The sequence below is a fragment of the Macaca fascicularis genome, chromosome 19 (genome assembly GCF_037993035.2).
Source record: "Macaca fascicularis isolate 582-1 chromosome 19, T2T-MFA8v1.1".
NCBI lineage: Eukaryota > Metazoa > Chordata > Mammalia > Primates > Cercopithecidae > Macaca > Macaca fascicularis.
Window position 1 is genome coordinate 53,566,815 of NC_088393.1, and position 26,995 is coordinate 53,593,809.

At 54.3% G+C, this 26,995-nt stretch overlaps 2 protein-coding genes across 7 annotated transcripts in view; one reads left to right on the forward strand and one right to left on the reverse strand.

Moving 5' to 3' along the window:
- The first annotated feature begins 1,833 nt into the window (after positions 1-1,833).
- On the forward strand, positions 1,834-23,174 carry VASP (vasodilator stimulated phosphoprotein). Of its 6 annotated transcripts, none has more exons than XM_065534611.1 (14): positions 1,834-2,131; positions 13,819-13,990; positions 14,087-14,252; positions 17,537-17,621; positions 18,392-18,441; positions 18,562-18,583; positions 18,737-18,803; positions 18,939-19,039; positions 19,886-19,937; positions 20,083-20,119; positions 20,337-20,382; positions 20,790-20,880; positions 22,140-22,197; positions 22,334-23,174. In XM_065534611.1, the coding sequence occupies exons 1-14, from the start codon at positions 2,127-2,129 to the stop codon at positions 22,369-22,371; spliced, it is 990 nt and encodes a 329-aa protein (XP_065390683.1). In that variant the 5' UTR covers positions 1,834-2,126; the 3' UTR covers positions 22,372-23,174. The 6 variants fall into 6 exon arrangements, with proteins under 6 accessions (XP_065390683.1, XP_065390684.1, XP_045236003.1 ...); XM_065534612.1 differs by having other exon boundaries at positions 18,942-19,039; XM_045380068.2 differs by having other exon boundaries at positions 18,562-18,803.
- A 784-nt stretch (positions 23,175-23,958) lies between these two features.
- Positions 23,959-26,995, reverse strand: part of OPA3 (outer mitochondrial membrane lipid metabolism regulator OPA3) — a 60,382-nt gene continuing 57,345 nt past the window's right edge. Inside the window, exon 2 of the mRNA XM_065534617.2 lies at positions 23,959-25,631. Coding sequence (XP_065390689.1) covers positions 25,231-25,631 — 401 coding nt within the window. The 3' untranslated portion in view covers positions 23,959-25,230. The remainder of the gene's footprint in view (positions 25,632-26,995) is intronic.

Below are 26,995 nucleotides of genomic sequence, written 5' to 3' on the forward strand. Positions count from 1 at the left end.
CTCCTATTTCACAGATGGGAAAGCTGAGACCCAGAGAGGAGAAAGCAGTTACCCAAGGTCACACAGAACTGGAGTTCTCATTCAGCTAGATAAGTTTGTTGAGCTGCTGAGCCGGGCCTGGCTGGGGTGAGTGAGGTCTGGAAATTGATTAAGTCAACTGGGTGCAGTGGCTCACGCCTGTAATCCTAGCACTTTGGGAGACTGAGGAAGGTGGATCACCTGAGGTCATAAGTTCGAGACCAGCCTGGCCAACATGGTGAAATCACATCTCTACTAAAAATATAAAAATTAGCTGGGCTTGGTGGCCCGTGCCTGTAATCCCAGCTACTTAGGAGGCTGAGGCAGGAGAATTGCTTGAACCCAGGAGGGGGAGATTGCAGTGAGCCGAGATCGTGCCAGTGCCCTCCAGCCTGGGCGACAGAGGGAGACTGTATCTCAAAAAAAAAAAAAAAAGAAAGAAAAAAGAAATTAAGTCTACCCCTTCTCCCAGACAACTCAGCCTCAGGAGACACACTGAGAAACAATGATAACCTCTGAGGATCAGGGTTCAAGATCTCCCAGAGTGGGGTGGAGAAGGGGAGGGTAATTAATGTCAGAGCTTGGCCTGTAAGGAGGAAGTGCTCTCCAGGTAAAGGAGGTCAGGAAAACATCCGGACATGGGACTCGGCTTGGAAATACGCTGGAAAAGTGGATTCTCTCACCTAGTCAGCTGGCCCTGATAATTGTTGGTTTTACACTCAGATCTTGGTGGCTTTCCGGGTTCTGGGGGCTCAGGCAAGAGGGTCATAGGCCAGATTCATTCCCTGTCTCCAGGCCTCAGTTTACCCATGTGTAAACGTGAAACTGATTTCCCAGGGCCTCACCCGGGCCCTCACCCGGGCCAGGTGGCGCTCTACCCAAGGGGCGCGACCACATCAGTGACGTCACTCGGGGCGTGGCCGGCAAGACACGCTGCGGAAGCCTCGGAGGGTGTCTGGGCTCAGCCTGGAGCCGGCGTGTGGGGGCGGGGGCTCCGGGGAGGGTCTCCTCACCTCCGGGCCCTCCTGAGGGCTGGGATGATCCTGCTGTCCTCCGCAGGCGAAACTGAGTCAGAGCGGGGCGTACGTGGGTCGGAGGCTTTACATACCCAAGAAGCCGGCGCCTCCTGCCCACCTCGGGCGAATGCCAGGCCCCCAACTCCGGCACTCCTCGCCAGTCCCCACCTCCACCCCCACCCCACCCCCGACCCTGCGGCTGTGAGTCAGCGGCCGACCGCGCCCCCTTGGCCCACTTCCTCCTCACCTTCCCGGGGCGGGCGGGGTGGGGTGAGAGGGGTGGGGCCCTACTCCCCCCCACCTCCCCTCCCGCGCGGGTGGGGGGCTCGCCCCCTTAGTAACCCCTCCGAAATTGACAGAAGAGAGACGCTGGGGAGGGGCGGGGTTCCGAAGATGGAATTTCAGGGAGAAAATCTGAGACCACTTGCTTAACTAACTGGAGGGTCCTCTTCGACCCCCAAAATTGAGCGGAGTACGAGATGGAGAAGTCGATGGGGAAAGAAATCGTGCCCCTTCCGAGACGCTCCTGAGAATTCCCACAGTGGAAGCGAACTAGGGAGCAAGGGAGGTCGCCTTCCCCTTCACCAAGCTTGCCCCTCCATGTGGTGGTGACTCCCAGGGTGCACCCCTGGACGATAACGTTGGGGAGAGCAGCAAGATCGCGGAAGCAGAGGGTGCCGAGTTGCCCTTTTAAGCGCCCTCCACCCCCTCGCCTGGAGGCGCGCGCGGCCCCTTTAAGGCGCGGGGCATTGTGGGTGCGGGGAGTGGAATTTTGGAACGAAATGTAACGAAGAGAAGTACAGTAGTAAGAGTAACAGTGTAGCCGCCGCCGGCAAGGGGGGCGCGTCGGGGAGCAGACGCCGCATCCCCTTTCTGCCGCAGGGACCTCTCATCAGATCGCCTGAGGGAAGCGGCGCCCGGAGACCCGCCCCGGCCCGGTCCACGTTCTACCCAGGAAGCCGGACTCTATGGGGCGGGACCCTGGGGGAGCCTGAGTCGAGCCCGGAGCCAGCCCCGAACCCCTGAACCTCCAGCCAGGGGCGCCCCGGGAGCAGCCAGTCCGTGGGCGCGCCGCCCGCCCGCAGATCAGCCATGAGGTGAGCCGGACCTGCCCCCCGACCCGTCCCCGCCCGGGCGGGCTCCGCGCCCCGCCTTTGTCCCCCTCCCCCCCAGCTCGCTCCGGGCTGGAATTTGGGGACAGATCCTTGGGAGCCTCGGATTTGGGCTGAATCCCCTAGGACAAGCCCCAAAACCGTCGATCACTTCTCCACGACTGACTTCCCAAGCTCGGGGGGTGGTGGCGGTGAGGTTCCCCTGGGAGCCCTCAAGATTTGGGGACGCTCGGAGGACTCCCGAATTGTTAAGACTTTTTTTCAGAGGACCTCAAAGTTGGCAGCGACTCCCCGCAGGGATGCCAGGATTGAGGCAGGGCTCAGACTTTCCTCCCCCTCCCCCCAAACTTCAGCTCGAGGTCGGGGAAGGATTGTGGGGGACTGGTTTGGGAGACCCTGGGACTTGGAAGAGAGACTGAGACTCAGACCCTTGGTGTGCAGGGACCCCGTTTACGTGGTGCTGGAAAAAGTCTCCCCAAGTGAGACCGCGCTCCTGAACTTCGGGGGTACTTCTTAATCCCCTAAATTTTGGGGGGCACTTAGGTCTTCCTGTGGAAGAGGCTGGTATGAACCGATCCAGGGACCCGGACGCAGCCTCCGGAGTCTGGTGGGATTCCCCTCCCCCGTCGCTCCGCACGCAATCTGCTTAACAGGCAGTGCCTAGGACAGAGCGGGCGCTCGGAGCAGAGGGCGGCTCCCTGCCCCGGGCCATAAGGGCGGCCCGGCTCCCCCACCTGCGCGGCCCTGGGGAGGGAGGGGACGCAGCAGCTGGGGGAAGGGGGCCTTTGTCTTCCTGACTCACCTGTCGAGACAGCTGGTGTGGGGGGCGGGCACCGAGCGCTGTGGGCCGGCTGCCTTCCCCACCACGGCGCCTCCCCCTTTGCTCGCCGCCCCCCCCATCCATCCGGAGCCTTGGGGTTGGAGGAGGGGGAGCTGGAAAGCTTCAAGGTCATAGCCCTCTTCCCTAGGGACCCAGGCTTCCCAGATAATTCCAGCTATCTTCCCAGGAATTTAATCCTGGGGGCGGCGGCCCAAGGGACCCAGGGATTTGGTCTGGCCGGGGCCTCCCCCGAACTCCTGGACTCACCTGAGGGCGGGGCCAGTGTGGGCAGGGGGACCCAACCATCCTCCCATTCTCCCCTCCCCTGGCCCCCCATAATCTCTCCCATGGGGCCAGAGCCTGACAATACTATCTCCCTTCCTCCACTCTCTCTGGGACTTCCTGCCCCAAAGCCCCCAGCCTTAGCAGGGAGGCCCCTGGGGACGGCTGGGGATTAACCCCGTGGTGCCCACATCCCCTGCATTTCCTGAACCCCTGCCCTTTGACATCGGAGTGGAGTGGCGTTCCTTTTTATGACCACTAGAGAATTCCCCTCCCGCGTTTGTTCCTTCTGATGTGAAAGGCATGGCTGGAAAATTTGGAGCAAGGAGGACACCCACAGATACCCTCAAGACTTCCTGCCTATCCTATCCGCTCCCCATTATAGCAACATCCCTTCCAAGTCCGCCCTGGAGAGGGGTCAGTTTAGGGAGCGTCGCTCTCTTCCTTCGCCCTCTTCCTCCGGGACTCTTCTCTCCCCTTGCCCCCCAGCCCCGCCCCTCCACCCCCCTCGCGTTTCCGGTCCCAGGCTCAGTGGAAGGCGGATGGCGGATGTCCGAGTTAGTGCTGCCTCACTCACTGCAACCGTAAAAGGGCAGGAGTGGTGTCTGGGCCGGCCCCCTGCCCTCCCCACCACCACCACCACCACCACCAGCAGCCCTGGAAGCCCTGGCCCTCCCACAGGGCCCACCTCTTGCTGGGGCGGTGATCAAGCATCCCACCTTGTGGGGGTGCTGGGGTGGGGTGCAGTGCAGAAGTGACCAGATGCCTGTCCCACCAGAAGGCCACTCCCACCTTTCCAGGGGTCTCCCCTGCAGGTGGTCACACCCGACTTACTGGGCTGTGCCTCTTCTCCAAGGACAGCCAGGATTCAAAACCCATGCCCCTATTACCCAGCTGGGGAAACTGAGGCTCAAAGAGAAAAAGACATGGCCAAGATCCCTCAGAAATTCCTAGGCAATGTTGGAGGGGTGGAGGAACCTAGGATCCTCTGATTTCTGGCTGGTTTGGCTGGGGGACAGTCCTGGGGGCAGTTGGAAGAGAGGATGTTAAAATGGAAAATTACAAGATATAGTTCTTTTTCTCCCAATTTGACAAATATTTGTTGAGTGTCGGCTGTGTCCCGGACTGGAGCTGGGGTGCTGGGAAGACAGAGAAGCGAGGCAGAGGTCTAGAATCTCAGGGCAGAAGGGACTTGGGGAGAATTGGGGTCTATTTCTTTCTTCCAATAATAGCTATTTTTATTTTTTTTAAAATAAGAGACCATTTGATCAAGCATCTATTTTATGTGGGGCATTTTTGTGCCTGACAGCAATTCTGGGTTGTTTTTTTTTTTTTTTGCTCTTGTTGCCCAGGCTGGAGTGAAATGGCGCGATCTTGGCTCACTGCAACCTCCGCCTCCTGGGTTGAAGCAATTCTCCTGCCTCAACCTTCCGAGTAGCTGGGACTACAGGTGCCTGCCACCATGTCCGGCTAATTTTTGTATTTTTAGTAGAGATGGGGTTTCACCATAATGGCCAGGCTAGTCTCTAACTCTTGACTTCAGGTGATCCACCCACCTCACCCTCCTAAAGTGCTATGATTACAAACATCAGCCACCACACCTGACCCCTCACAGCAATTCTTTTTTTTTTTTTTTTTTTTGTCTCGCTCTGTCGCCCAGGCTGGAGTGCAGTGGCGCGATCTCGGCTCACTGCAAGCTCCGCCTCCCGGGTTCACGCCATTCTCCTGCCTCAGCCTCCCGAGTAGCTGGGACTACAGGCGCCCACAACCGCGCCCGGCTAATTTTTTGTATTTTTTAGTAGAGACAGGGTTTCACCGTGGTCTCGATCTCCTGACCTTGTGATCCGCCCGCCTCGGCCTCCCAAAGTGCTGGGATTACAGGCGTGAGCCACCGCGCCCGGCCCCCTCACAGCAATTCTAACAATGATACTATTACAGCCTTGTGGCCTCCCCACCCCGGGACTCAGTTTATAGATGGGGAAACTGAGGCACAGGAAAGTTAGGCAAGGTGCCTATTAAAGTCAAACAGGGGCCGGTCGCAGTGGCTCACGCCTGTAATCCCAGCACTTTGGGAGGCCGAGGCGGGCGGATCACCAGGTCTGAAGATGGAGACCATCCTGGCTAACATGGTGAAACCCAGTCTCTACTAAAAATACAAAAAATTAGCTGGGCGTGGTGGTGGGCGCCTGTAGTCCCAACTACTCGGGAGGCTGAGGCAGGAGAATGGCGTGAACCTGGGAAGCGGAGCTTGCAGTGAGCCAAGATCGCGCCACTGCACTCCAGCCTGGGCGACAGAGCGAGACTCAGTCTCAAAAAAAAAAAAAAGTCAAACAGGACCAGGTGCCACAGGACCAGGTGCCAGGGCTCATGCCTATATCCTAACACTTTGGGAGGCCAAGGCAGGAGGATCGCTTGAGTCCAGGAGTTGAGAACAGCCTGGGCAATATGGTGTGACCCCGTCTCTATAAAATATACAAAAATTAGCTGGGTGTGGTGGCATGCGCCTGTAGTTCCAGCTACTCTGGAGGCTGAGGTGAGAGGATCGCTTGGAGGTTGAGGCCGCAATGAGTCGTATTCTTGCCACTGCACTCCAGCCTGGGTAACAAAGTAAGACCCTGTCTCAAAAAAAAAAAAAAAAAAAAAAAATACAGATAACATGCCTTCTGTGTTCTCAATGAAGAAAAAGAAAAAAAAAGGAACTTGCTTTCACTGTGAAAACACTTAAGATAATTCAGATAAACCAAATGAAACGGAAGCTGCAACATTTATCTTATGGGAAACTGAGGCCCACCAGGAGGAAGGGACTAGAGTAGCCCACACAGGCCCCAGAGAGTCGAGACCTGGTTCCTTACTTAGGGTTGCTGAGAAGATTTGTCGTTTGGAAGGGTGGTGTATGTGTATCCCAGCTTTTATGGTATAAGGAGGGTATGGGGTAAGTCTAGGGTTCGGGGGGCAGTGAAGGGAAGGGTAAGGCTGTGGTCTGGAAGTTTCGTGAAAACCGGATTCGCCGTGCTTGATTACCTCCGGTGATGGGAAGCTGTCTTTCATGTGGAGCGTGTACCAAGTTACAGGTCCTGCGTTTAGGGGTTTTCGTCCAATATATCTTTTCATCCTTACAATGAACCCAGTGAGTTATTGTTTCCAGGGCTGGAAACTGAGTTTCAAAGAGGCAAAGCCACACAACAAGGAGGCAACTTGAACGGTCTTTTCTTTTTTTTTTTTTTTTCTTTTTTTTTTTTTTGAGACGAGTCTCGCTCTGTCGCCAAGGCTGGAGTGCAGTGGCCGGATCTCGGCTCACTGCAAGCTCCGCCTCCCGGGTTCATGCCATTCTCCTGCCTCAGCCTCCCGAGTAGCTGGGACTACAGGCGCCGGCCACCTCACCCGGCTAGTTTTTTGTGTTTTTTAGTAGAGACGGGGTTTCACCGGGTTAGCCAGGCTGGTCTTGATCTCCTGACCTCGTGATCCGCCCGTCTCGGCCTCCCAAAGTGCTGGGATTACAGGCTTGAGCCACTGCACCCGGCCTTGAACGGTCTTTTCATCTGCCATGTGCTAGAGTTTTCCAAAATGTGGGGACTTGCAGGGAGGAGAGAGTCCTGGGCTGACTGGAAAATTAAGGCGCTCTCATGTCCAATGGAGGGTTCCTAGACTTCAGGAGAACACTGGAAACAGGCAGACCTCATTTCCATCTCACAGCCCTGGCACTCCTGTTTTATGGCTATGGGATTTTCTGTTCCTGCTTTTGTGTAGTTTACAGTTTTATTTATTGAACTTAAGTAGTGAATTAGGTTTTTATAGGTAATTTCAACCCATGATAAGAAAAGAAATAATAAGCAGTTTGAAATACTTATTGAAATTATTGAAATGGTGGCTGGGCCTGGTGGCTCATGCCTGTAATCTCAGCACTTTGGGAGTTCAAGGCAGGCAGATCACCTGAGGTGAGGAGTTTGAGATCAGCCTAGCCAATGTGGCAAACGCCCAAACCCCGTCTCTACTAAAAATACAAACATTAGCCTGACGTGGTGGCACACGCTTATAATCCCAGATACTCAGGAGGCTGAGGCAGGAGAATCGCTTGAACCCGGAAAGTGGAGGCTGGGAGGCTGAGGCACGAGAATTGCTTGAACCTGGGAGGTGGAGGCTGCAGTAAACAGATTACGCCACTGCCAGCCTGGGCGCAGAGTGAGACTCTGTCTCAAAAGATAAATGGTGCAAAATATTTGTTTTCTCCCTCCCCAGTCCCTGACTTCCCCTCAATGGAGGCAGCCACAGTTAGTGTCTTGGGAAACAGTCTCTGCATATATCACCACTCTGGATACAGATGTATTTATATGTTCCTCACTGTTGGTTTTTTTTGTTTGTTTTTTTTTTTGAGATGGAGTCTTGCTCTGTCTGTCGCCCAGGCTGGAGTGCAGTGGCGCGATCTCAGCTCACTGCAACTTCCACCTCCCAGGTTCAAGCGATTTTCCTGCCTCAGCCTCCTGAGTAGCTGGGATTACAGGCACGCGCCCCCATGCCCAGCTAATTTTTGTATTTTTAGTAGAGATGGGGTTTCACCATGTTATTCAGGCTGGTCTCAAACTCCTGAGCTCAAGACATCTGCCCCCTTCAGCCACCCAAAGTGCTGGGATTACAGCGTGAGCCACTGCGCCTGGCCTACCTTTCTTTTGAGACGGAGTCTTGCTCTGTCTGTCGCCCAGGCTGGAGTGCAGTGGTGCAATCTCGGCTCACTGCAAGCTCTGCCTCCCGGGTTCACGCCATTCTCCTGCCTCAGCCTCTGAAGTTGCTGGGACTACTACAGGCGCCTGCAACCACGCCTGGCTAATTTTTTTTGTATTTTTTTAGGAGAGATGGGGTTTCACCATGTTAGCCAGATGGTCTCAATCTCCTGACCTCGTGATCCACCCACCTCGGCCTCCCAAAGTGCTAGGATACAGGCGTGAGCCACCGCGCCCGGCCTGTTTTTTGTTGTGTTTTTTGTTTGTTTGTTTGTTTGTTTTTGAGACAGAGTCTGGCTCTGTCCCCCAGGCTAGGGTGCAGTGGTGCAATCTTGGCTCACTGCAACATTTGCCTCCCGGGATCACATGATCCTCCTGCCTGAGCCTCCCAAGTAGCTGGGATTACAGGCCTCCGCCACCAAGCCTGGCTAATTTTTTCTATTTTTGGTAGAGACAGTGTTTCACTATGTTGCCCAGACTGGTCTCAAACTCCTGACCTTGTGATCCGCCCGCCTCAGCCTCCCAAAGTGCTGGGATTACAGGCATGAGCCACTGCGCCCGACCCTTTTTTTTTTCTTTTTCTTTTTTTTTTAAAGCCTCTGATCAACACTACCTTGTACTTTGGCTTTTAAAAATTTCAATTTAGCTCTGCTTCTTCATCTTTAAATGAAGATAAGAACTTGTGGGAACTTGGTTTCAACTATGAGCCCCTCTGCTTACTTGCTGTGTGATCTGGGGCAAGTGCCTTTACTCCTCTGTGCCTGCAATTCCCTCTTGTCAAAAGGGTGAGTGTCAGAGCCTATCCCATGAGGTTGTAGAGCCGTGCAGCAGGGAAACTGGTGTCCAGCACCAAGAAGAGTGTCTGGGACCCAGGCTGACTGAGAAATGGTAGGTGCCCTTGGTAAAAGTTTGCCTTTTTTTGAGAGAGAGTCTCTCTCTGTCGCCTAAGCTGGAGTGCTAGCGGCCTGAACATGGCTCACTGCAGCCATATCCTCTTGGACTCAAGCGATCCTCCTGCCTCAGCCTCCTGAATAGCTGGGACTACAGGCAAGCACCACCACATCCAGCTAATTTTAAAATTTTATGTACAGATGGAGGTCACCATCTTGCCCAAGCCAGTCTCTCTCCTCTCTCTCTCTTTTTTTTTTTTTTTTTTTTGAGACAGTCTCGATCTGTCTCCCAGACTCCCAGGCTGGAGTACAGTGGTCCGATCTCGGCTCACTGCAACCACCTCCTGGGTTCAAGCGATTCCCCTGCCTCAGCCTCCCGGATAGCTGGGATTACAGGCATGAGCTACCATGCCTGGCTAAATTTTGTATTTTTAGTAGGCATAGGGTTTCACCATGTTGGCCAGGCTGGTCTCGAACTCTTGACCTCAAGAGAGCCACCTGCTTTGGCCTCCCAAAGTGCTGGGATTACAGGCATGAGCCACTGCACCCGGCCTTCCCAAGCCAATCTCGAACTCTTGAGCTCAAGTGATCCTCCTGCCTCAGCCTCCCAAAGTGCTGGGATTACAGGCGTGAGCCACCTTCCCTGGCCAAAGTTTGCCCTTTTTTACAGATGTTTAGTAACTATTGAGTCACTACTATGTGTTGGGTGCCATTCTAGGTTCTGGGGACACAGCAGTGAACAATTGGGACACAAATGTCTGCCTTTTTGGTAGCAGAGACAGACAAATATTGTGTTGGGCAGGGGTCACTGCTGTGCAGCAAGGGATGAAAAGCAGAGAAGCGTTCCCAGCTAAGGGAGTGAGGATGGCTTCTCAGAAGGGGTGACATCTAAGGAGAGACCTAAAAGTGGGGAGAGGCTAGGCCTGAGGAAGAAGCAGCACACAGGCCTGAGGCAGGAATGTGTCTGGCCTGCGGGAAGAGCAGCATGGGGGTAGGAGGCATAGGGTCTGGAACAGAGTCCCCAAGGGACAGTGGAGCGGGAAGAAATGAGATCTGAGGACACACAGATCACGGAGGCCCTGGGGAGAACTTGGCGTTGATTCTGTAGGAGCCTGGAGCTTTCAAGAAGCGGAAGGGACATTCCACCTTGTGGGTTTTTGTTAGTTTGTTTTGTTTTTTAGAGATGGGGTCTCGCTATGTTGCCCAGGCTGGTCTTGAACTTCTGGGCTCAAGCAATCCTCTCTCCTCAGCCTCTCAAAGTGCTGAGATTACTGGTGTGAGCCGCTGTTACCGGCCCCACCTTGTGTTTTAACAGGATCCTTCTGTTACAGTGGGGACAGTGTGCCCTGGAGAGGGGCAAGACCACCCCTTTGTCACGCAGCAGGCGCCAAGTTCTCCGGCCAGTCCAGAGCCTCAGCAGGGCAGGGCCGCCTGGGAGAGCAAAGTGCAGCCAGGGCGGGGCAGCGGCAGCCCCGGGCTCCTGGCCAGAGTGTGCCCTGGGTGTGGGTGGCAGGTGTGGGTGAGGCCGAAGCCTTAACCCTGCCCTGCCAGGGGCAGCAGGAGCCAGAAACAGCCCCCGAGGCTGTGCTTGTCTGGAAAGGGCACCTGGTGTTTGGGTGGGGCTCACGCAGTTCCCCGGGGTTAAGGCTTGGGAGCCTGAATTCACATCTGCACTCTGTTCCTCACTAGCTGTGTGACTGTGGGCAAGTCACTCAACCTGTCTGGGCCTCTGGTCCTCACCTGCAATATTAGGATGAAAGAGTGGCTCTCTGGATAAGCTGCAGTGAGAATGAAATGAGTGACTTTGGGGGAGGGTTTAGGGCCCCTGATCCTCCTGAAATGTCTGGTAAGAGGGAGATGGCACAATTATGTAAATCCTAGGGTCCCTACCCCAGGTTCCTACCCACAGCTGAGTCTGTCTAGGGACTTTCTATGCCCTGACTTCCCAGCGTCAGTGTCACACCCAGCCCCCCAGCCCTCCTAGAGACAGAGGCTTTGTGGGGGGTTCTAATTTCTCTCCCCGGAAACCTCTGACCACCAACTTCCCCATTTCAGGAAAAAGCCATTGGGGGTGGGGTGGGGGGGAGACCAGTGCTTCTCCTTCCCCTGTGTGACCTTGGGCAAGTCACTTCCTGTTTGAGTTCCTGTGTAGGCCTGCGTTTCCTCACTGGGGGAGAGGGGACTGAACCTCCAGAGGGGCTGGTGGGAGGGTCCGAGGGTTGTAGCTGTCCTGGGCCCCAGTGGTGCCCATGAGACGGAGGTGGACAGTTACTGAGCTCTTGGTGTGTGCCGAGCACTATACGAAGCAGTTAGCTTTTTTTTTTTTTTGAGACAGAGTTTTGCTCTGTCGCCCAGGCTGGAGTGCAATGGCGTGATCTCAGCTCACTGCAACCTCCACCTCTTGGGTTCAAGCGATTCTCCTGCGTCAGCCTCCTGAGTAGCTCAGAATACACCATGCCCAGCTAATCTTTGTACGTTTTTGTAGAGACACGATTTCACTGTGTTGCCCAGGCTGGTCTCGAACACCTGAGCTCAAGTGATCCCTTCGCCTCAGCTTCCCAAAGTGCCGCGATTACAGGCGTGAGCCACCACACCCGGCTATACCAGGCACTTTAGGTGCCCAGGTTCACGTGCCCCTCCCCCACTGCCCTGGAGCTGGGGACTGTCATTTTCCCAGTTCACAGGCGAGAAGCGTTCTTGAGTGGGAAGGTCACGTGCCTGAGTCACATGAAGTAGGTGGCTCAGTGGGGATTTGAACCCAGGTCTGGGGATATCAGCTCCTGAACTCTGCACCAGTTTACTGACACCTCCCGCCCAGGCTGAGTCAGATGTTGCCTTTTCCAGGAAGTCCTGCCCGACTGTCCAGCTGGGGCAGGCGTTCCTTCAGGGCACCACCAGACCCTGGGCTCTTTGGTCCTATCCCTGGGTTGGTACCGTCTGGGGACAGCTGTGTCTCCCACACTGGACTGTGAGCCCCAGGAGGGTGGTGCCGGGGCTGTCTGGGTCACTGCTGTGTCTTCATCCCCAGCCCCACCCAACAAGGGCCAGACACGGAGCAGGGAGTATCTGGGGAATGGCCGCTAGTGCCCTGGGGAGCCAGGCGATGGGTGGGCAGCGGGAAGTCCCTTTGGAGGAAGAGCTCAGAGGTCTGGGATGGATCCCCAACCTACTGCAGGCCCCACACTTCCCCTTCCAAGTCTCAGCTTCTTCCTGAGCAGGCAGTGGTGGCGTGGGGGCATGTCCAAGCCTGCTGGTAGAGATAGGGAAACTGAGGCCAGGCAGGGGCTGGTCCCTAGTGCAACTCTGGGCTCTTGGCCTCCTTCTGGCCCCTCTGTCTTCCCTCCTGCCCTCGCTCTGCTAACCTGCATCCCTCCCCGCCGGCGTTGGCCTCAGCCTCTTACACCTCTCAGCCTGTCTCTCCATCTTTATCTTTTTTTTTTTTTTTGAGACAATCTCACTTGTCGCCCAGGCTGGAGTGCAGTGGCATGATCTTGGCTCACTGCAAGCTCCACCTCCCAGGTTCACGCCATTCTCCTGCCTCAGCCTCCTGAGTAGCTGAGACTATAGGCGCCCACCACCACGCCAGCTAATTTTTTGTATTTTTATAGAGATGGGGTTTCACCTTGTTAGCCAGGATGGTCTCGATCTCCTGACCTCGTGATCCGCCCGCCTCGGCCTCCCAAAGTGCTGGAATTACAAGCCTGAGCCACCGTGCCCAGCCTCCATCTTTATCTTTTCCTTCTTGTTAGTTTTGTTGTGTTGTGTTTTTTATTTTTCATTAAAAATTTTTTTTTGTAGTCTGGGTATGGTGGTTCACCCCTATAATCCTAGCACTTTGGGGGGCTGAGGCAAATGGACCACTTGAGCCCAGGAGTTCGAGATCAGCCTGGCCAACACGGTGAAACCCTGTCTCTACTAAAAATACAAAAAATTAGCTGGGCTTGGTGGTGCGTGCCTGTGATCCCAGCTACTCACGTGGCTGAGGCAGGAGAATGGCTTGAACCTGGGAGGCAGAGGTTTTGGTGAGCCGAGATCATGCCACTGCATTGCAGCCCGGGTGACAGAGTGAGACTGTCTAAAAAAAAAAAATTAGTTGGGTGTGGTGGTGCATGCTTATAGTCCCAACTACTTGGGAGGCTGAAGTGGGAGGATCAATTGAGCTCAGGAGATCGAGGCCACATTCCAGCCTGGGTGACAGAGCAAGACTGTGTCTCAAAAACAAAACTGAAACTAAAAGTAATTATTATTAGAGATTATCATGAGGATTTTGTGCGTTCCAGTGTGCCCGTGCACACCTATGCATAAAATGCACGATTGGCCTAGCGTGGTGGCTCATGCCTGTAATCTCGGCACTTTGGGAGGCCGAGGCAGGTGGATTACCTGAGGTCAGGAGTTCAAGACCAGCCTGCCCAACATGGTGAAATGGCGTCTCTACTAAAATACAAAAATTAGCTGGGCAGCTGGGCTGGTCTGAAATGCTTGGGCTTAAGTGATCCTCCTGCCTCAGCCTCCAAAGTGCTGGGATTACAGGTGTGAGACACCATGCCAAGACCATCTTGATCTCTTTCTATGTCTTTCTGCCTTTTCCTCCAGGTCCGCTGTCTGCCCATCCTTTTTCCCCTCCCCTCCCCTATCTGTTCATCTGTCTGTCTGTCTGCCTTTCAGTCTGTCTCTCTCCCGTTTGTCAACCCAGCTCTCCCTTTCCCACCTCTCTCTGCATCTGTCTCTTCCACTTCCAGTTTCTCCCTCCCTGTGTCTGTCTGTCTTACGTCTCGTTTGTGTGTTTGTCCGTCTCTCCTGGTCTGATTTTCTCTCCTGATCTCTCTCCCCGCTCTCTTTCTGTCCACCTGGCTCCTGCCTCCCTCACTCTCTTCCTTCCACACTCTGTCTTTGTCCCTTGGAATCTCCCAGGGAGACCCAGATGAGAAGGTGACCGGCCCCTCTCCCTTTTCCTCCCGCCTGCAGCGAGACGGTCATCTGTTCCAGCCGGGCCACTGTGATGCTTTATGATGACGGCAACAAGCGATGGCTCCCTGCTGGCACAGGTCCCCAGGCCTTCAGCCGCGTCCAGATCTACCACAACCCCACGGCCAATTCCTTTCGCGTCGTGGGCCGGAAGATGCAGCCCGACCAGCAGGTACAGCTTCCCGCAGGCCCCTCTTTGCGGGCTCAGCCCCTACCTGCCCCACCCCTGCGCCTGCCACCCCTCACCCTCCCTTTCCCCTCCCACCAGGTGGTCATCAACTGTTCCATCGTCCGGGGCGTCAAGTATAATCAGGCCACCCCCAACTTCCATCAGTGGCGCGACGCCCGCCAGGTCTGGGGCCTCAACTTCGGCAGCAAGGAGGATGCAGCCCAGTTTGCTGCCGGCATGGCCAGTGCCCTAGAGGCGTTGGAAGGTCAGAAACAGCGGTGGGCAGTGGGTGGGCAAAGGGGACCACTGAATGCGGCTGTGTGGCCTCAGGCTGCCGGTTTACCACTCTGGGACTTTGCTTACTCATTGGTAAAATGGAGCAAATTCATTGCTATCATGGAAAATTATCATGAGGATTTTGTGCGTTCCAGTGTGCCCGTGCACACCTATGCATAAAATGCACGATTGGCCTAGTGTGGTGGCTCATGCCTGTAATCTCGGCACTTTGGGAGGCCGAGGCAGGTGGATTACCTGAGGTCAGGAGTTCAAGACCAGCCTGCCCAACATGGTGAAATTGCGTCTCTACTAAAATACAAATTAGCTGGGCGTGGTGGCAGGCACCTGAAATCCCGGCTACTTGGGAGGCTGAGGCACGAGAAGCACTTGAACCCAGGAGGTGGAGGTTGCAGTGAGCCGAGATCGTGCCACTGTGCACTTCAGCCTGGCGACAGAGCAAGACTCCTTCTCAAAAAGAAAACAAACACACAAAAAATGCATAATTACTCAGGGATCAGTACTCCATGAACTTTACACAGGCACACTCCTGGCAAACCACCTCCCAGATCAAGACATAGGTAGGTACCGCCCCAGAAACGGGATCTTGCTCTGTTGCCCAGGCTGGTGTGCACTGGCACAATCATGGCTCTCTGCAGCCTCCACCTCCTGGGCTCAAGTGAGCCTCTTGCCTCAACCTCCTAAGTAGCTGGGAATACAGGTGTGCATCACCATACCTGGCTCTTTTTTTGAGACAGAGTCTTGCTCTGTCACCCAAGCTGGAGTGCAGTGGTGTAACCTCAGCTCACTGCAATCTCCACCTCCTGGGTTTGAGTGATTCTTCTGGGGGACAAGAGTGAGACTTCATCCCAGAAAAAAAAAAGAGCCTCCTGAGTAGCTGGGGTTACAGGCATGCGCCACCATGCCCAGCTATTTTTTTGTATTTTGTTTTTATTTTTATTTTTTTATTTTTTTGAGACAGAGTCTCGCTCTGTCGCCCAGGCTGGAGTGCAGTGGCGTGATCTCGCCTCACTGCAACCGCCGCCTCCCGGGTTCAAACGATTCACCTGCCCTAGCCTCCCGAATAGCTGGGACTACAGGCGTGAGCCACCACACCCGGGTAATTTTTTGTGTCCTTAGTAGAGACAGGGTTTCACCATGTTAGCCAGGATGGTTTCGATCTCTTGACCTCGTGATCCGCCCGCCTAGGCCTCCCAGAGTGTTGGGATTACAGGTGTGAGCCACCACGCCTGGCCTTTGTAATTTTAGTAGAGAAGGGGTTTCACCATATTGGCCAGGCTGGTTTTGAACTCCTGGCCTCAAGTGATCCACCTGCCTCTGCCTCCCAAAGTGCTGGGATTATAAGTGTGAGCCACCACGCCCAGCCACCTGGATCATTTCAAAATTGCTTTTTTACTTTTTGTGGAGATGGTCTACAGGCTGGTCTCAAACTCCTGGGCTCAAGTGATCCACTTCAGCTTCCTAAAGTGCTGGGATTGCAGGCATGAGCCACTACACCCAGTCCAGTTGCTTTTCTTTTTTTTTCTTCCTTTTTTTTTTTTTTTGATATGGAGTGTCTGTCTGTCTCAGGCTGGAGTGCAGTGGTGTGATCTCGGTTCACTGCAACCTCTGCCTCCTGGGTTTAAGCAATTCTGCCTCAGCCTCCCGAGTAGATGGAACTACAGGTGCATACCACCATGCCTGGCTAATTTTTGTAGTTTTAGTAGAGACGGGGTTTCGCCACGTTGGCCGGGCTGATCTCGAACTCCTGACCTCAGGTGATCCACTCGCCTTGGCCTCCCATAGTGCTGAGATTACAGGAGCAAGCCAGGCGCCCAGCCCAGTTGCTATTTCTTAAACCTTAACATGCACATGAATCACCTGGGGATATGGTTACAGTGCAGGCTCCGGTGCAAATGGGCTAGGGAGACTGAGACTCTGCATTCTCACAAGTGCCCTGGTGATACCGAGGCTGCTGGTCCGCGGATGTGACTGAGTAGCGAGGTTTTATGTCACTGCCATGCATCTGGCCTGGAATCACTGCTGTAGAACTGAAAGTCACCAAATGCAGCGGTGTTTGCTTTGTGGGGCAACTTCTGTGCTAGTGCGGAAGGGGTTTGCTCCTCTGGGGCACACAGAAAAATACAGTGCGCTTCAGTGTAGTCATCTGTAAAATGGGGCTAATTCATGTTAATTCATAGCCAATTCAATTCAGGTGGGTGCTGGGGCCAGCGGCCTGGAGGTAGGTGAGGAAGAAGCTCTTTACCTTTCCAGGTTCTTAGGTAAGGTCCAAGTGGCTGTGACAGTGGTTAAGAGCTGACCAGGGGCCAGGTGCAGTGGCTCACGCCTGTAATCCCAACACTTTGGGAGGCCGAGGCGAGTGGATCACTTGCGGTCAGGAGTTTGAGACCAGCCTAGCCAATATGGTGAAACCTCATCTCTACTAAAAATACAAAAATTAGCCAGGCATGGTGGCAGGTGCCTGTAATCCCAGCTACTCAGGAGGCTGAGGCAGGAGAATCTCTTGAACCCGGAAGGCGGAAGTTGCGGCGAGCTAAGATCACACCATTGCACTCCAGCCTGGGGGACAAGAGCGAGACTTCATCTCAAAAAAAAAAAAAAAAAAAAAACGAGCTGGCCAGGTGCTGTGGCTCATGTCTGTAATCCCAGAACTTTGAGAGGCCGAGGTGGTTGGATAGCTTGAGCTCAGGCGTTTGAGACCAGCCTGGGTAACATAGCAAAATCCCATCTGTACAAAAAAAAAATGATTAGCCAGGCGTGGTGAAATGTGCCCGTAGTCCCAGCTACTCGGGAGGCTGAGGTTGGAGGATCACCTGAGCCTGGGGAGACTGAGACTGTGGTTAGCCGTGATTGCGCCACTGCATTCCACAGCCTGGGTGACAGTGAGACTCTGTCTCGAAACAAACCAACAGTGGTTAAGAGCCTGGCTGCTGGAATCGGCCTGAATTCAAGTCTTGTTCCTGCACATTCCAACCTGGAGAACTTTGGGGCAAGTGACTGTCCCCTGGGCCTTAGCTTCTCCTGTCACTGGGACATCACAACAACACCTGCCTTAGGGCAACTCAGGCCAGGGAGGCTGGTGCTGCCTCACCTCCCAGGGTGTGTCCTCCTGGGCCTGGAGCCTCAGGGCCTCAGGAAGGAGGAAGTGAGTGCCCCTGGGCAGGATTCCTGGGAGGCCTGGAAGAGCAAGGGAAACGCCAAGGGCTGAGCAGAGTTCCGGGACTGACTTGTGGCCCTTTCTCTCTCACCTTCCAGGAGGTGGGCCCCCTCCACCCCCAGCACCTCCCACCTGGTCGGTCCCGAACGGTCCCTCCCCGGAGGAGGTGGAGCAGCAGAAAAGGTGGGGCTGGGCCCTGGGTGGGGAACCTTAGCCACGGCCAGTTCCATACGTTCTGGAACCCTTGACTCCTAGAGTTCAGAACCCAGCCAACTTGCAGTTTTCAGAATGTTCAAGAAATTTCTGACACTGAGAGTTGCAGAACCTCCTGGTCCCTGCAGATTCCTGGAAATCAGAATATGGTGGTTGAAAGAATCTCGTGGCTGGGCGTGGTGACTCACCCCTGTAATCCCAGCACTCTGGGAGGCTGAGGCGGGCAGATCACCTGAGGTCAGAAGTTTGAGACCAGCCTGGCCAACACGGTGAAATCCTGTCTCTACTGCAGATACAAAAATTAGCCGGGCATGGTGGCGCCCGTGCCTGTAATCCCAGCTTGGGAGGATGAAGCAGGAGAATCGCTTGAACCTGGGAGGCGGGGGTTGCAGTAAGCCAAGATCGAGCCACTGCACTCCAGCCTGGGTGACAGAGTGAGACTCTGTCTTTAAAAAAAAAAAAAAAAAAAAAAGAATCTTGGGCATTTTGTCATTCGGGTGTTCCTGACAGTTTAGTGACTGAGATCTTGCATTCAGATCTCTCCCTGTCACTGCCCTGCCCTCCATTCCCCCCACTCTCACCCACCCCCATTCTTGGTTCCCTAGGGGAGGAAGGCTTGGGTGAGGATTAGGAGCCAGCGTCCCTGGAGACCTCTGAGAGAGAGGATGGAGGTCGCTGGCCCCTTCCCTGGTCATCCTTAGGGCCCTGATTGACGGCAGCTCCCTCGCCTCCCCCTACAGGCAGCAGTCCGGCCCGTCGGAGCACCTAGAGCGCCGGGTCTCCAATGCAGGTGATGCTCAGATGGCTTCGGGAGTTGGGAGGGGGCCTCCCTGGAGGAAGAGGCCAGCTAGCTGGACAGTGAAGAACGAAGCTTCTCTTTCAGCTGCCCCCTTTTCTGTGTTTGTTTCAGGAGGCCCACCTGCTCCCCCAGCTGGGGGTCCACCCCCACCACCAGGACCTCCCCCTCCTCCAGGTCCCCCCCCACCCCCAGGTTTGCCCTCCTCGGGGGTCCCAGCTGCAGCACATGGAGCAGGGGGAGGACCACCCCCTGCACCCCCTCTCCCGGCAGCACAGGGTCCTGGTGGTGGGGGAGCTGGGGCCCCAGGCCTGGCCGCAGCTATTGCTGGAGCCAAACTCAGGAAAGTCAGCAAGGTGAGGGGCCAGGAGAGGTGGGAAGGGGCAACAGGGCTTTTATGGGGGATGAGGCCAGGGCTGCCGGCGGTGTCATAGGCCTGGAAGGCCAAAAGGCCTGCCCCTAAAGCTCCTGCCCCTTTTAAATTTCTCCAGCAGGAGGAGGCCTCAGGGGGGCCCGCAGCCCCCAAAGCTGAGAGTGGTCGAAGCGGAGGTGGGGGACTCATGGAAGAGATGAACGCCATGCTGGCCCGGAGGTGAGCCTGAGCCTGGACGCCCGAGTCAACTGGAGATTCCAGTTCAGTAGGGCCCAGTCAGGGGAGGGCTCCGATTCCTGTTTGGTTTGTTTCTTTTGGTGAATGTTCCCCACTTTGATAACCAGGTTTGGGATATAATGGTGGGGTTTGTCATTTCCTAAAATGGCTGAGGCTTGCAACCACCTAGGTAGCCTGTAGAATGTTCTGAAACCCAGAATTCTAGAACCGTAGGAGATCCTGCCTTGGAATTCTGGGAACTCAGATTCCGGCAATCTCAGTGTTCTAACACAGCACCGCTCCACCCTTGGAATCTTACTATTCCCTAATATAAGAATCATAGAACCTTCTCCATGCTGATTCTAGAACCGCAATCTCTTGAATTTTTTTTTTTCTCTTTCTTTTTCTTTTTCTTTTTTTTTGAGATGGAGTCTCGTTCTGTCACCCAGGCTGGAGTGCAGTGGTAAGATCTCAACCCACTGCAACCTCCGCCTCCAGGGTTCAAGCAATTCTCCTGCCTCAGCCTCCTGAGTAGCTGGGATTACAGGCATGAGCCACCACGCCCGGCTAATTTTTGTATTTTTAGTAGACTCAGAGTTTCACCATGTTGGCCAGGCTGGTCTTGAACTCTTGACCTCAAGAGATCCGCCTGCTTCAGCCTCCCAAAGTGCTGGGATTACAGGCGAGAGCCACTGCGCCCAGCACAATCTCTTCAATTTCGCAACTAGAGTTTCCTTAGGTTTTCTGAGTTCCAGAATTCTATGCCCTAGCATCTACATTTCTAGAACTCCCCTCGGAAGGGGATGGGTTGGGTGACGGAGCATGTGTTTTTGCTTTTCTCTCCTGCAGAAGGAAAGCCACACAGGTTGGGGAGAAAACCCCCAAGGATGAATCTGCTAATGTAAGTTAGGGGCTCTTCTTGCCCTTCACCTCTTAGGCCGGATCATGAGGGTAGGGATAGTGGGATGTGTGGGGTTTGAACCTGAAAGAGGAAATGCGCAGAGGTGCGGCAGGGGCTGGCTCATGGCAGTTTTATTTCCTACCAGCAGGAGGAGCCAGAGGCCAGAGTCCCGGCCCAGAGTGGTGAGTGAGTGCCCAGTCCAGCCACAGGAACTACAAATCCCAGAATACCCTGTTCTCACATGTTAAGCACCTTCACGGGAGAGTCAGGGCGATGGTGCTGGGGATTGTAGTCTCCTGAGATGGGGCTTTGAACAGGGGCTGATGAGATTGGGGGAGTAAGATTGATTGGGGGGCAGTCTTTTGTCCCTGATCTTTCTGATTTGTTGCCTATCCCCAGAATCTGTACGGAGACCCTGGGAGAAGAACAGCACAACCTTGCCAAGGTAGGCCATTGGTACTGGGGCCCTTGGGGAGGTCAAGACGGGCAGATCGCTTGAGCCCAGGAGTTCAAGACCAGCCTGGGCAACATGGCGAGACTCCAACTCTACAGAAATTAGCCAAGTGTGGTGGCACTTACCTGTGGTCTCAGCTACTCGGGAGGCTAAGGAGGAAGGATCACTTGAGCCCAGGAAGTCGAGGCCGCAGCGAGCCGCCATCGTGCCTGCACTCCAGCCTGGGAGAGAGAATGTGACTGTTTCAAAACAAAACAAAACAAAAACTGGGGACCTCAAATTACTTGGACTTGCCCAATTTATAAGGCGGAACTCAATGTGATCCCTGGAATAGGAGGTGGGGAAGCAGGTCCTCTTTTTAATTTCATTGCTCTCCCAAACCATGCCAACTCCCCCAGGATGAAGTCATCTTCCTCGGTGACCACTTCCGAGACCCACCCCTGCACGCCCAGCTCCAGCGATGACTCGGACCTACAGAGGGTGAAACAGGTAACTTGGAGGGGAGGTTGGGAACCACAGCAAGAGAGTTCTAGGTCTGGCCCCTGCCACTGGCATGCCATATGATCCTAGATAACATCTCAGAAACCTCAGGTTTCCAATCTGACAAATGGAGAGGCTGGATTGGATCAAGGATGACCCAGACCCTACGCCCCCTTTTCTGGCGCCTGTGACAGACATTATTAATCTGTCACCGCACTCATTCCCGATGAGTGCCTTGAATCCCTTCTGCACATTGACCCAGCTGTCCGTCACCAATTGGAGTTGGCAGGAGGCTGGAACGCACTTGCCAACCTTGGTACTGGATGTTCTCCAGTACTTTTCCGGCTCCAAGGATCCAGAATTCTCCCCTAGAATCCTCCAGTCACTCTGCGACCTTGACAGCAATGTCATGGTGTCGGGGTAGGGGTGGGTCTCAAACCTACTCCCTCTGGCTTTTCCATCAACAAGAAAGAGGGGACTCTGGCAGGGTACGGTGGCTCATGTCTGTAATTTCAGCACATTGAGAGGCTGATGTGGGAGCATTGCTTGAGGCCAGGAGTTTGAGACCAACCTGGGACAACATCGGGAGACCTCATCTCTAAAAATAACTTTTAAAAATTACCTGACTCAGCCGGGCGCGGTGGCTCACGCCTGTAATCCCAGCACTTTGGGAGGCGGAGGTGGGCGGATCACGAGGTCAGGAGATCGAGACCACGGTGAAACCCCGTGTCTACTAAAAATACAAAAAATTAGCCGGGGTGGCTCACGCCTATAATCCCAGCACTTTGGGAGGCCGAAGTGGGTGGATCACCTGAGGTCAGCTTCAAGACCAGCCTGGCCAACATGGCGAAACCCTGTCTCTACTAAAAATACAAAAATTAGCTGGGCCTGGTCGGGGGCACCTGTAATCCAGTTATTTGGGAGGCTGAGGCAGGAGAATCGCTTGAACCCAGGAGCCAGAGGTTGCAGTGAGAAGAGATTGGGCCACTGCACTCCAGCCTGGGCAACAGGGAGACTCTCTCAAAAAAAAAAAAAGAAAAAGTTACCTGATTGTGGCGGCAGGTGCCTGTGGTCCCGGCTACTTGGGAAGCTAAAGCAGGAGGATTGCCTGAGCCTGGGAAGTTGAGGCTGCAATGAGCTGTGATCGTGCCGTTGCACCCTAGCCTGGGCAACAGAGCAAGTCCCCATCTCAAAAAGTAACAGAAGGGATATTCGTTCCTGCAAGTCCCAGTACCCGCTCCTGATTAGTTGTACCCCATTAATTTTAGGAGCTTCTGGAAGAGGTGAAGAAGGAATTGCAGAAAGTGAAAGAGGAAATCATTGAAGGTGAGGTGGTTTGGTTTGGTTTGGTTCTTAAACATTTACTTATTTCGGAGGCATCATGTCCCCGGGCAAGAGCCCTGTTTTGGAAGGGAGGAGGCAGAGACTGTGCCCCTGACCTCTGCTTCTTGTTTCCTTCCAGCCTTTGTCCAGGAGCTGAGGAAGCGGGGTTCTCCCTGACCACAGGAACGGACCCAGAAGACCCGCTTCTCCTTTCCGCACATCCCGCCTGTCACCTTGCTTTCCCTGCCTCTACTTGACTTGGAATTGGCTGAAGACTACACAGGAATGCATCGTTCCCACTCCCCATCCCACTTGGAAAACTCCAAGGGGGCGTGGCTTCCCTGCTCACACCCACACTGGCTGCTGATTGGCTGGGGAGGCCCCCGCCCTTTTCTCCCTTTGGTCCTTCCCCTCTGCCATCCCCTTGGGGCCGGTCCCTCTGCTGGGGATGCACCAATGAACCCCACAGGAAGGGGGAAGGAAGGAGGGAATTTCACATTCCCTTGTTCTAGATTCACTTTAACGCTTAATGCCTTCAAAGTTTTGTTTTTTTAAGAAAAATATATATATATATTTGGGTTTTGGGGGAAAAGGGAAATTTTTTTTTCTCTTTGGTTTTGATAAAATGGGGTGTGGGAGTTTTTAAATGCTATAGCCCCGGGCTTGCCCCATTTGGGGCAGCTATTTAAGGGGAGGTGATGTCTTACCGGGCTGGGGGTGCCTCCCCCCACCCCAGGGACTCCCCTTCTCTCTGGCTCCTCCCCCTTTTCTATGAGGAATTAAGATGCTGTAACTTTTTGGAACCTCAGTTTTTTGATTTTTTATTTGGGTAGGTTTTGGGGTCCAGGTCATATTTTTACCCCTTGGAGAAAATAAGATGAGGGAGAAAGGAAAAGGGGAGGAAACTTCTCCCCTCCCACCTTCACCTTTAGCTTCTTGAAAATGGGCCCCTGCAGAATAAATCTGCCAGTTTTTATAAATGCTAAGATCTCTGGAGTGATTTGAAGGGCTGTTCTGATGGGGATAGAGGTGTGCTCGGCCCCCCGTGCCCCTCCAGGAAGATTTGGTCTTCTGCTGAGAACCCCTGCCTCCGCCCAGGAATCCACCTTCCCCTCATCTTCCTTCCCACCCTGCACATTGTACCTGCTCCCACATCCTCAGGCCCGCAGCCAGGATGATCTCTGGCCCCTCTAGCCTCCCTCCTCATGCCCCTTAGGAGGCCATTTCCTCCCCATCCCATCCTGCCCTTCACCACCCTGGGGGGAGGAGGGGCAGAAGAAGCCTCACTTTGTGTGGCCTTGGGCAAGTCCATTTGCTTACCCCAGGCCTCAGTTTCTGATTTGGGAAAGGGCTCATAAGATGATTCTCTGCCTCTACTCTACCACTCTCCCAGCTTCTTTCCTTTTTTTTTTTTTTTAAATGTGTTGGGGTCTTGCTCTTTCACCCAGGCCAGAGTGTAGTGGCAGGATCACAGCTCACTGCAGCCTTGAATTCCTGGGCTCAAGGGATCCTCCTGCCTCAGCCTCCGAAGTAGCTGGGACTACAGGCGCTTGCTACGACGCCCAGCTAATATTTTTGTTTTTCGTAGAGATGTGGTCTTGTTATGTTGCCCAGACTGGTCTCTAACTCCTGGCCTCGAGCAGTCCTCCTGCTTTGGCCTCCTAAAGTGCTGGAATTGCAGGCGTGAGCCACTGTGTCCGACCTTCTTTCCTAATTTCAATGACATTTTGCAGACGCACATCATGGTTCTAAGACACATTCTTAAGATCTTTACCCCAGAGCTCCTTTAATTATAACACGCTGACAGTGTATGTAAAAAAGCATTCAGAGTCACAGAGCTCACCCACGCCCCCTTCAGTTGTCGGGTGGGTAGGTCATATGGCCTGGTGGAATATCCCGCTTGGACAGGGGGACCTCAGGGCTGAGGGATGGGTAGTCCCCCTGGAGGAGGCCTTTGCATGAAGGAGGGCGGAGGGAGACCTGGGCCAGGCCAAAGGCAGGAAAAAAGGGCGATCCCTGAGTACTCTGAGGGGCAGATTTGGAGGGAAGTTGGGCGAACTGACGATGACTTAGGTAGTAGAGGGACAGGCCGGTCCCTAGCAAAGGCAACTGAAGAGGACAGCGAGGGATGACCAGATAAAAGGACAGTGGCAGTAGGTCCAGGACTGGGGACTGGTGAGCTAGAATGGACTATCCCTGGTCAAGATGGGTTTTTCCTCCCAAAAGGCCACGTCCTGCTGGAACAGACTACAGAATGCCAGGCTGGGAGGCGTCGCCCTGGAAGACCCAGCATAGCCATGCCAGTAGGGTGCGCCATAGGTGGAAGAAGAGGGGGGTTCTGTTGGATCGATCCACTCAGGGAGGGGAGGATGCCAATGGCAGGTACTAAGATGGATTAAGGTCAGGAGCCACAGGGTGCTGACTTATTGGAGCTAACCCTGTGCAGGATTCACCCCCACCTCCCTTCCCCCTAAGACTGAGGTAGATGGAAGGGGGCGAGTCAGGAAGTCCGTACGAACTTTGTGCATTTTTACAATGGTCTGTACCAATGAGGTGGAGGTAGTGGGTGTTTGGTGCAAAAGATAAGCGTCCTAGGGGAAGGCTCCACTCAGGTGAGTGAGGGTGCAGGTGACAGAATGAGAGGTGGCTAAATCCAGGTGCAGAATCCAATTTTCTTTTGCCAAAAGTGGTGGACGTCCTGCTGGCCTACCTAGCCGGATGGAGGTGGGGTCTGATAAAAGATGCTGCCTCTCCAAAGTGCTCAACCAATGCGCTGGCAGGGGCGGGGTGGGAGAGGGCGGGGTCCTTCTTGGAACGTTCCACCTGCAGGAGGCGGGGAGTCCCAGTGGAAGGTACCACTGGGGCAGTTTAGTAGGGAGGTTGGTCGGCTTCAGCCCAGCATCTCTGCGGCGCCCTCGAAGGACTGAGTGGTGTCAGCTGGGCCTGTCCAAGATGGGACAGTGCGGAGAATAGGCCAAGACGGAGACTTCGCAGTCCAGGCAGTAGTCACCTCCAAGACCAGGGCCCCGAGACCTCCTATTTCTCCGACGCCGGCACAACTGGGGGCGCAGGCGGCGGGTCTCGGAGGCAGAGGTGGGCTCGCACCTCTTGCAGCTGAGCGCGCAGCTCCTCCAGGGCGAGCTGCATCTGCGTGGCCTGCACCTGCGTCTGCAGCTCCTCGAGCGCCAGCCCCAAGTGGCCCACCTCGCCCTGCAGCGACTCCCTGGCAATGCGTCGCTCCTTTTCCTTGCGGCGCTGCTTCAACTGGTGGCGCCAGTACTCCAGCATCAGGCAGCTGCAGGCGGTGATGAAGATGATGCCCTCACCCAGCAGCTCCGCGCCCAGCTCGGCGGCTGCCCCCTCGTTCAGCGGCTTGACGGCAGCGGCATTGAAGCCCATGATGCGCATTTTGGTCCGCATCTCCAGCCAGTGGTACACTGCGGGGAAAGACTGGAGTCAGGGATCTTTTGCAGGGCAGCCTCCTGCAAGCTCAGCCCCTCTGTGCCTCGATGTCCCCAATGTAGCAATGGGGATGTGGTCACCACAATCGGACGCGTGCTGGAGGGGGAGCCTTAACGAAGACAAGCGCAGGCCTCACACCCAGAATCCTCTAGGGAAAACTTGCTTAACTAATGACTTACTCACGTGAAGGTGGAGTGTCAGCTTTTGCATCTTTATAAACACAGAAGATGCTGATGCTCTTTTGTTTTATTTCTTTTTCTTCTTTTGAGCCAGGGTTTCGCTCTATCGTCCAGGCTGGAGTGCAGTGCCGAGATCACGGCTCACTGCAGCCTCAAATTCCTGGGCCGCCTCCTCCTGCCTCAGCCTCCAGAGTAACTGGGACAAGGTGTGCGCGCCATCATGCCTGGCTAATTATTAAATTTTTTTGGTAGAAACGGGGTCTCCTTGCGTTGCCCAGGCTGGTCTCGAACTCCTGGGCTCAAGTGATCTTCCTGCCAAAGCCACCCAAAGTGCTGGGTCTACAGGTGTGCCCAGCCCTGAGGCTAACTCTTAATTCCATCAAGAATTCATACTTCGCTGGGCGCGGTGGCTCACGCCTGTAATCCCAGCACTTTGAGAGGCTGAGACAGGTGGCTCAGTTGAGGTCAGAAGCTCGAGACCAACCTGGCCAACATGGCGAAACCCCGACTCTACTAAAAATACAAAAATTAGCCAGGTGTGATGGCGCATGCCTCTAATACCAGCTACTCTGAAGGCTGAGGCAGGAGAATCGCTTGAAACCGAGAGGCAGCGGCTGCAGTGAGCCGAGATCATGTCACTGTACTCCAATCTGGGAGACAGAGCGAGACTCTATTTAAAAAAAAAAAAAAAAAATTGTAACTTGATTTTTCACTGCATTCCCCTCCAACCTCATGAACTACCTGGAATTCGTCACATATTCTACCTCCTACCCTTTCCCCTCCCAATTTTTACAAGTGGTTTTTATTTTTATTCTTTTACTGTTTATTTTTATTTATGTATGTATGTTTTTTTTTTTTTTTATTGAGACGGGGTCTTGCTCCGTTGCCCAGGTTGTAGTGCAGTGGCACCATCTCAGCTCACTGCAACCTCCACCTCCCAGGTTCAAGCAATTTCCAGCTAATTTTTGTATTTTCAGTAGGGACGGGTTTTCACCATCTTGGCCAGGCTGGTATCGAACTCCTGACCTCAAATGATCCATCTGCCTCAGCCTCCCAAAGTGCTAGGATTACAAACGTGAGCTACCACGCCCAGCCTTTATTTATTTATTTATTTATTTATCATTTATTTATTTATTTTGAGACAGAGTCTCACTCTGTCC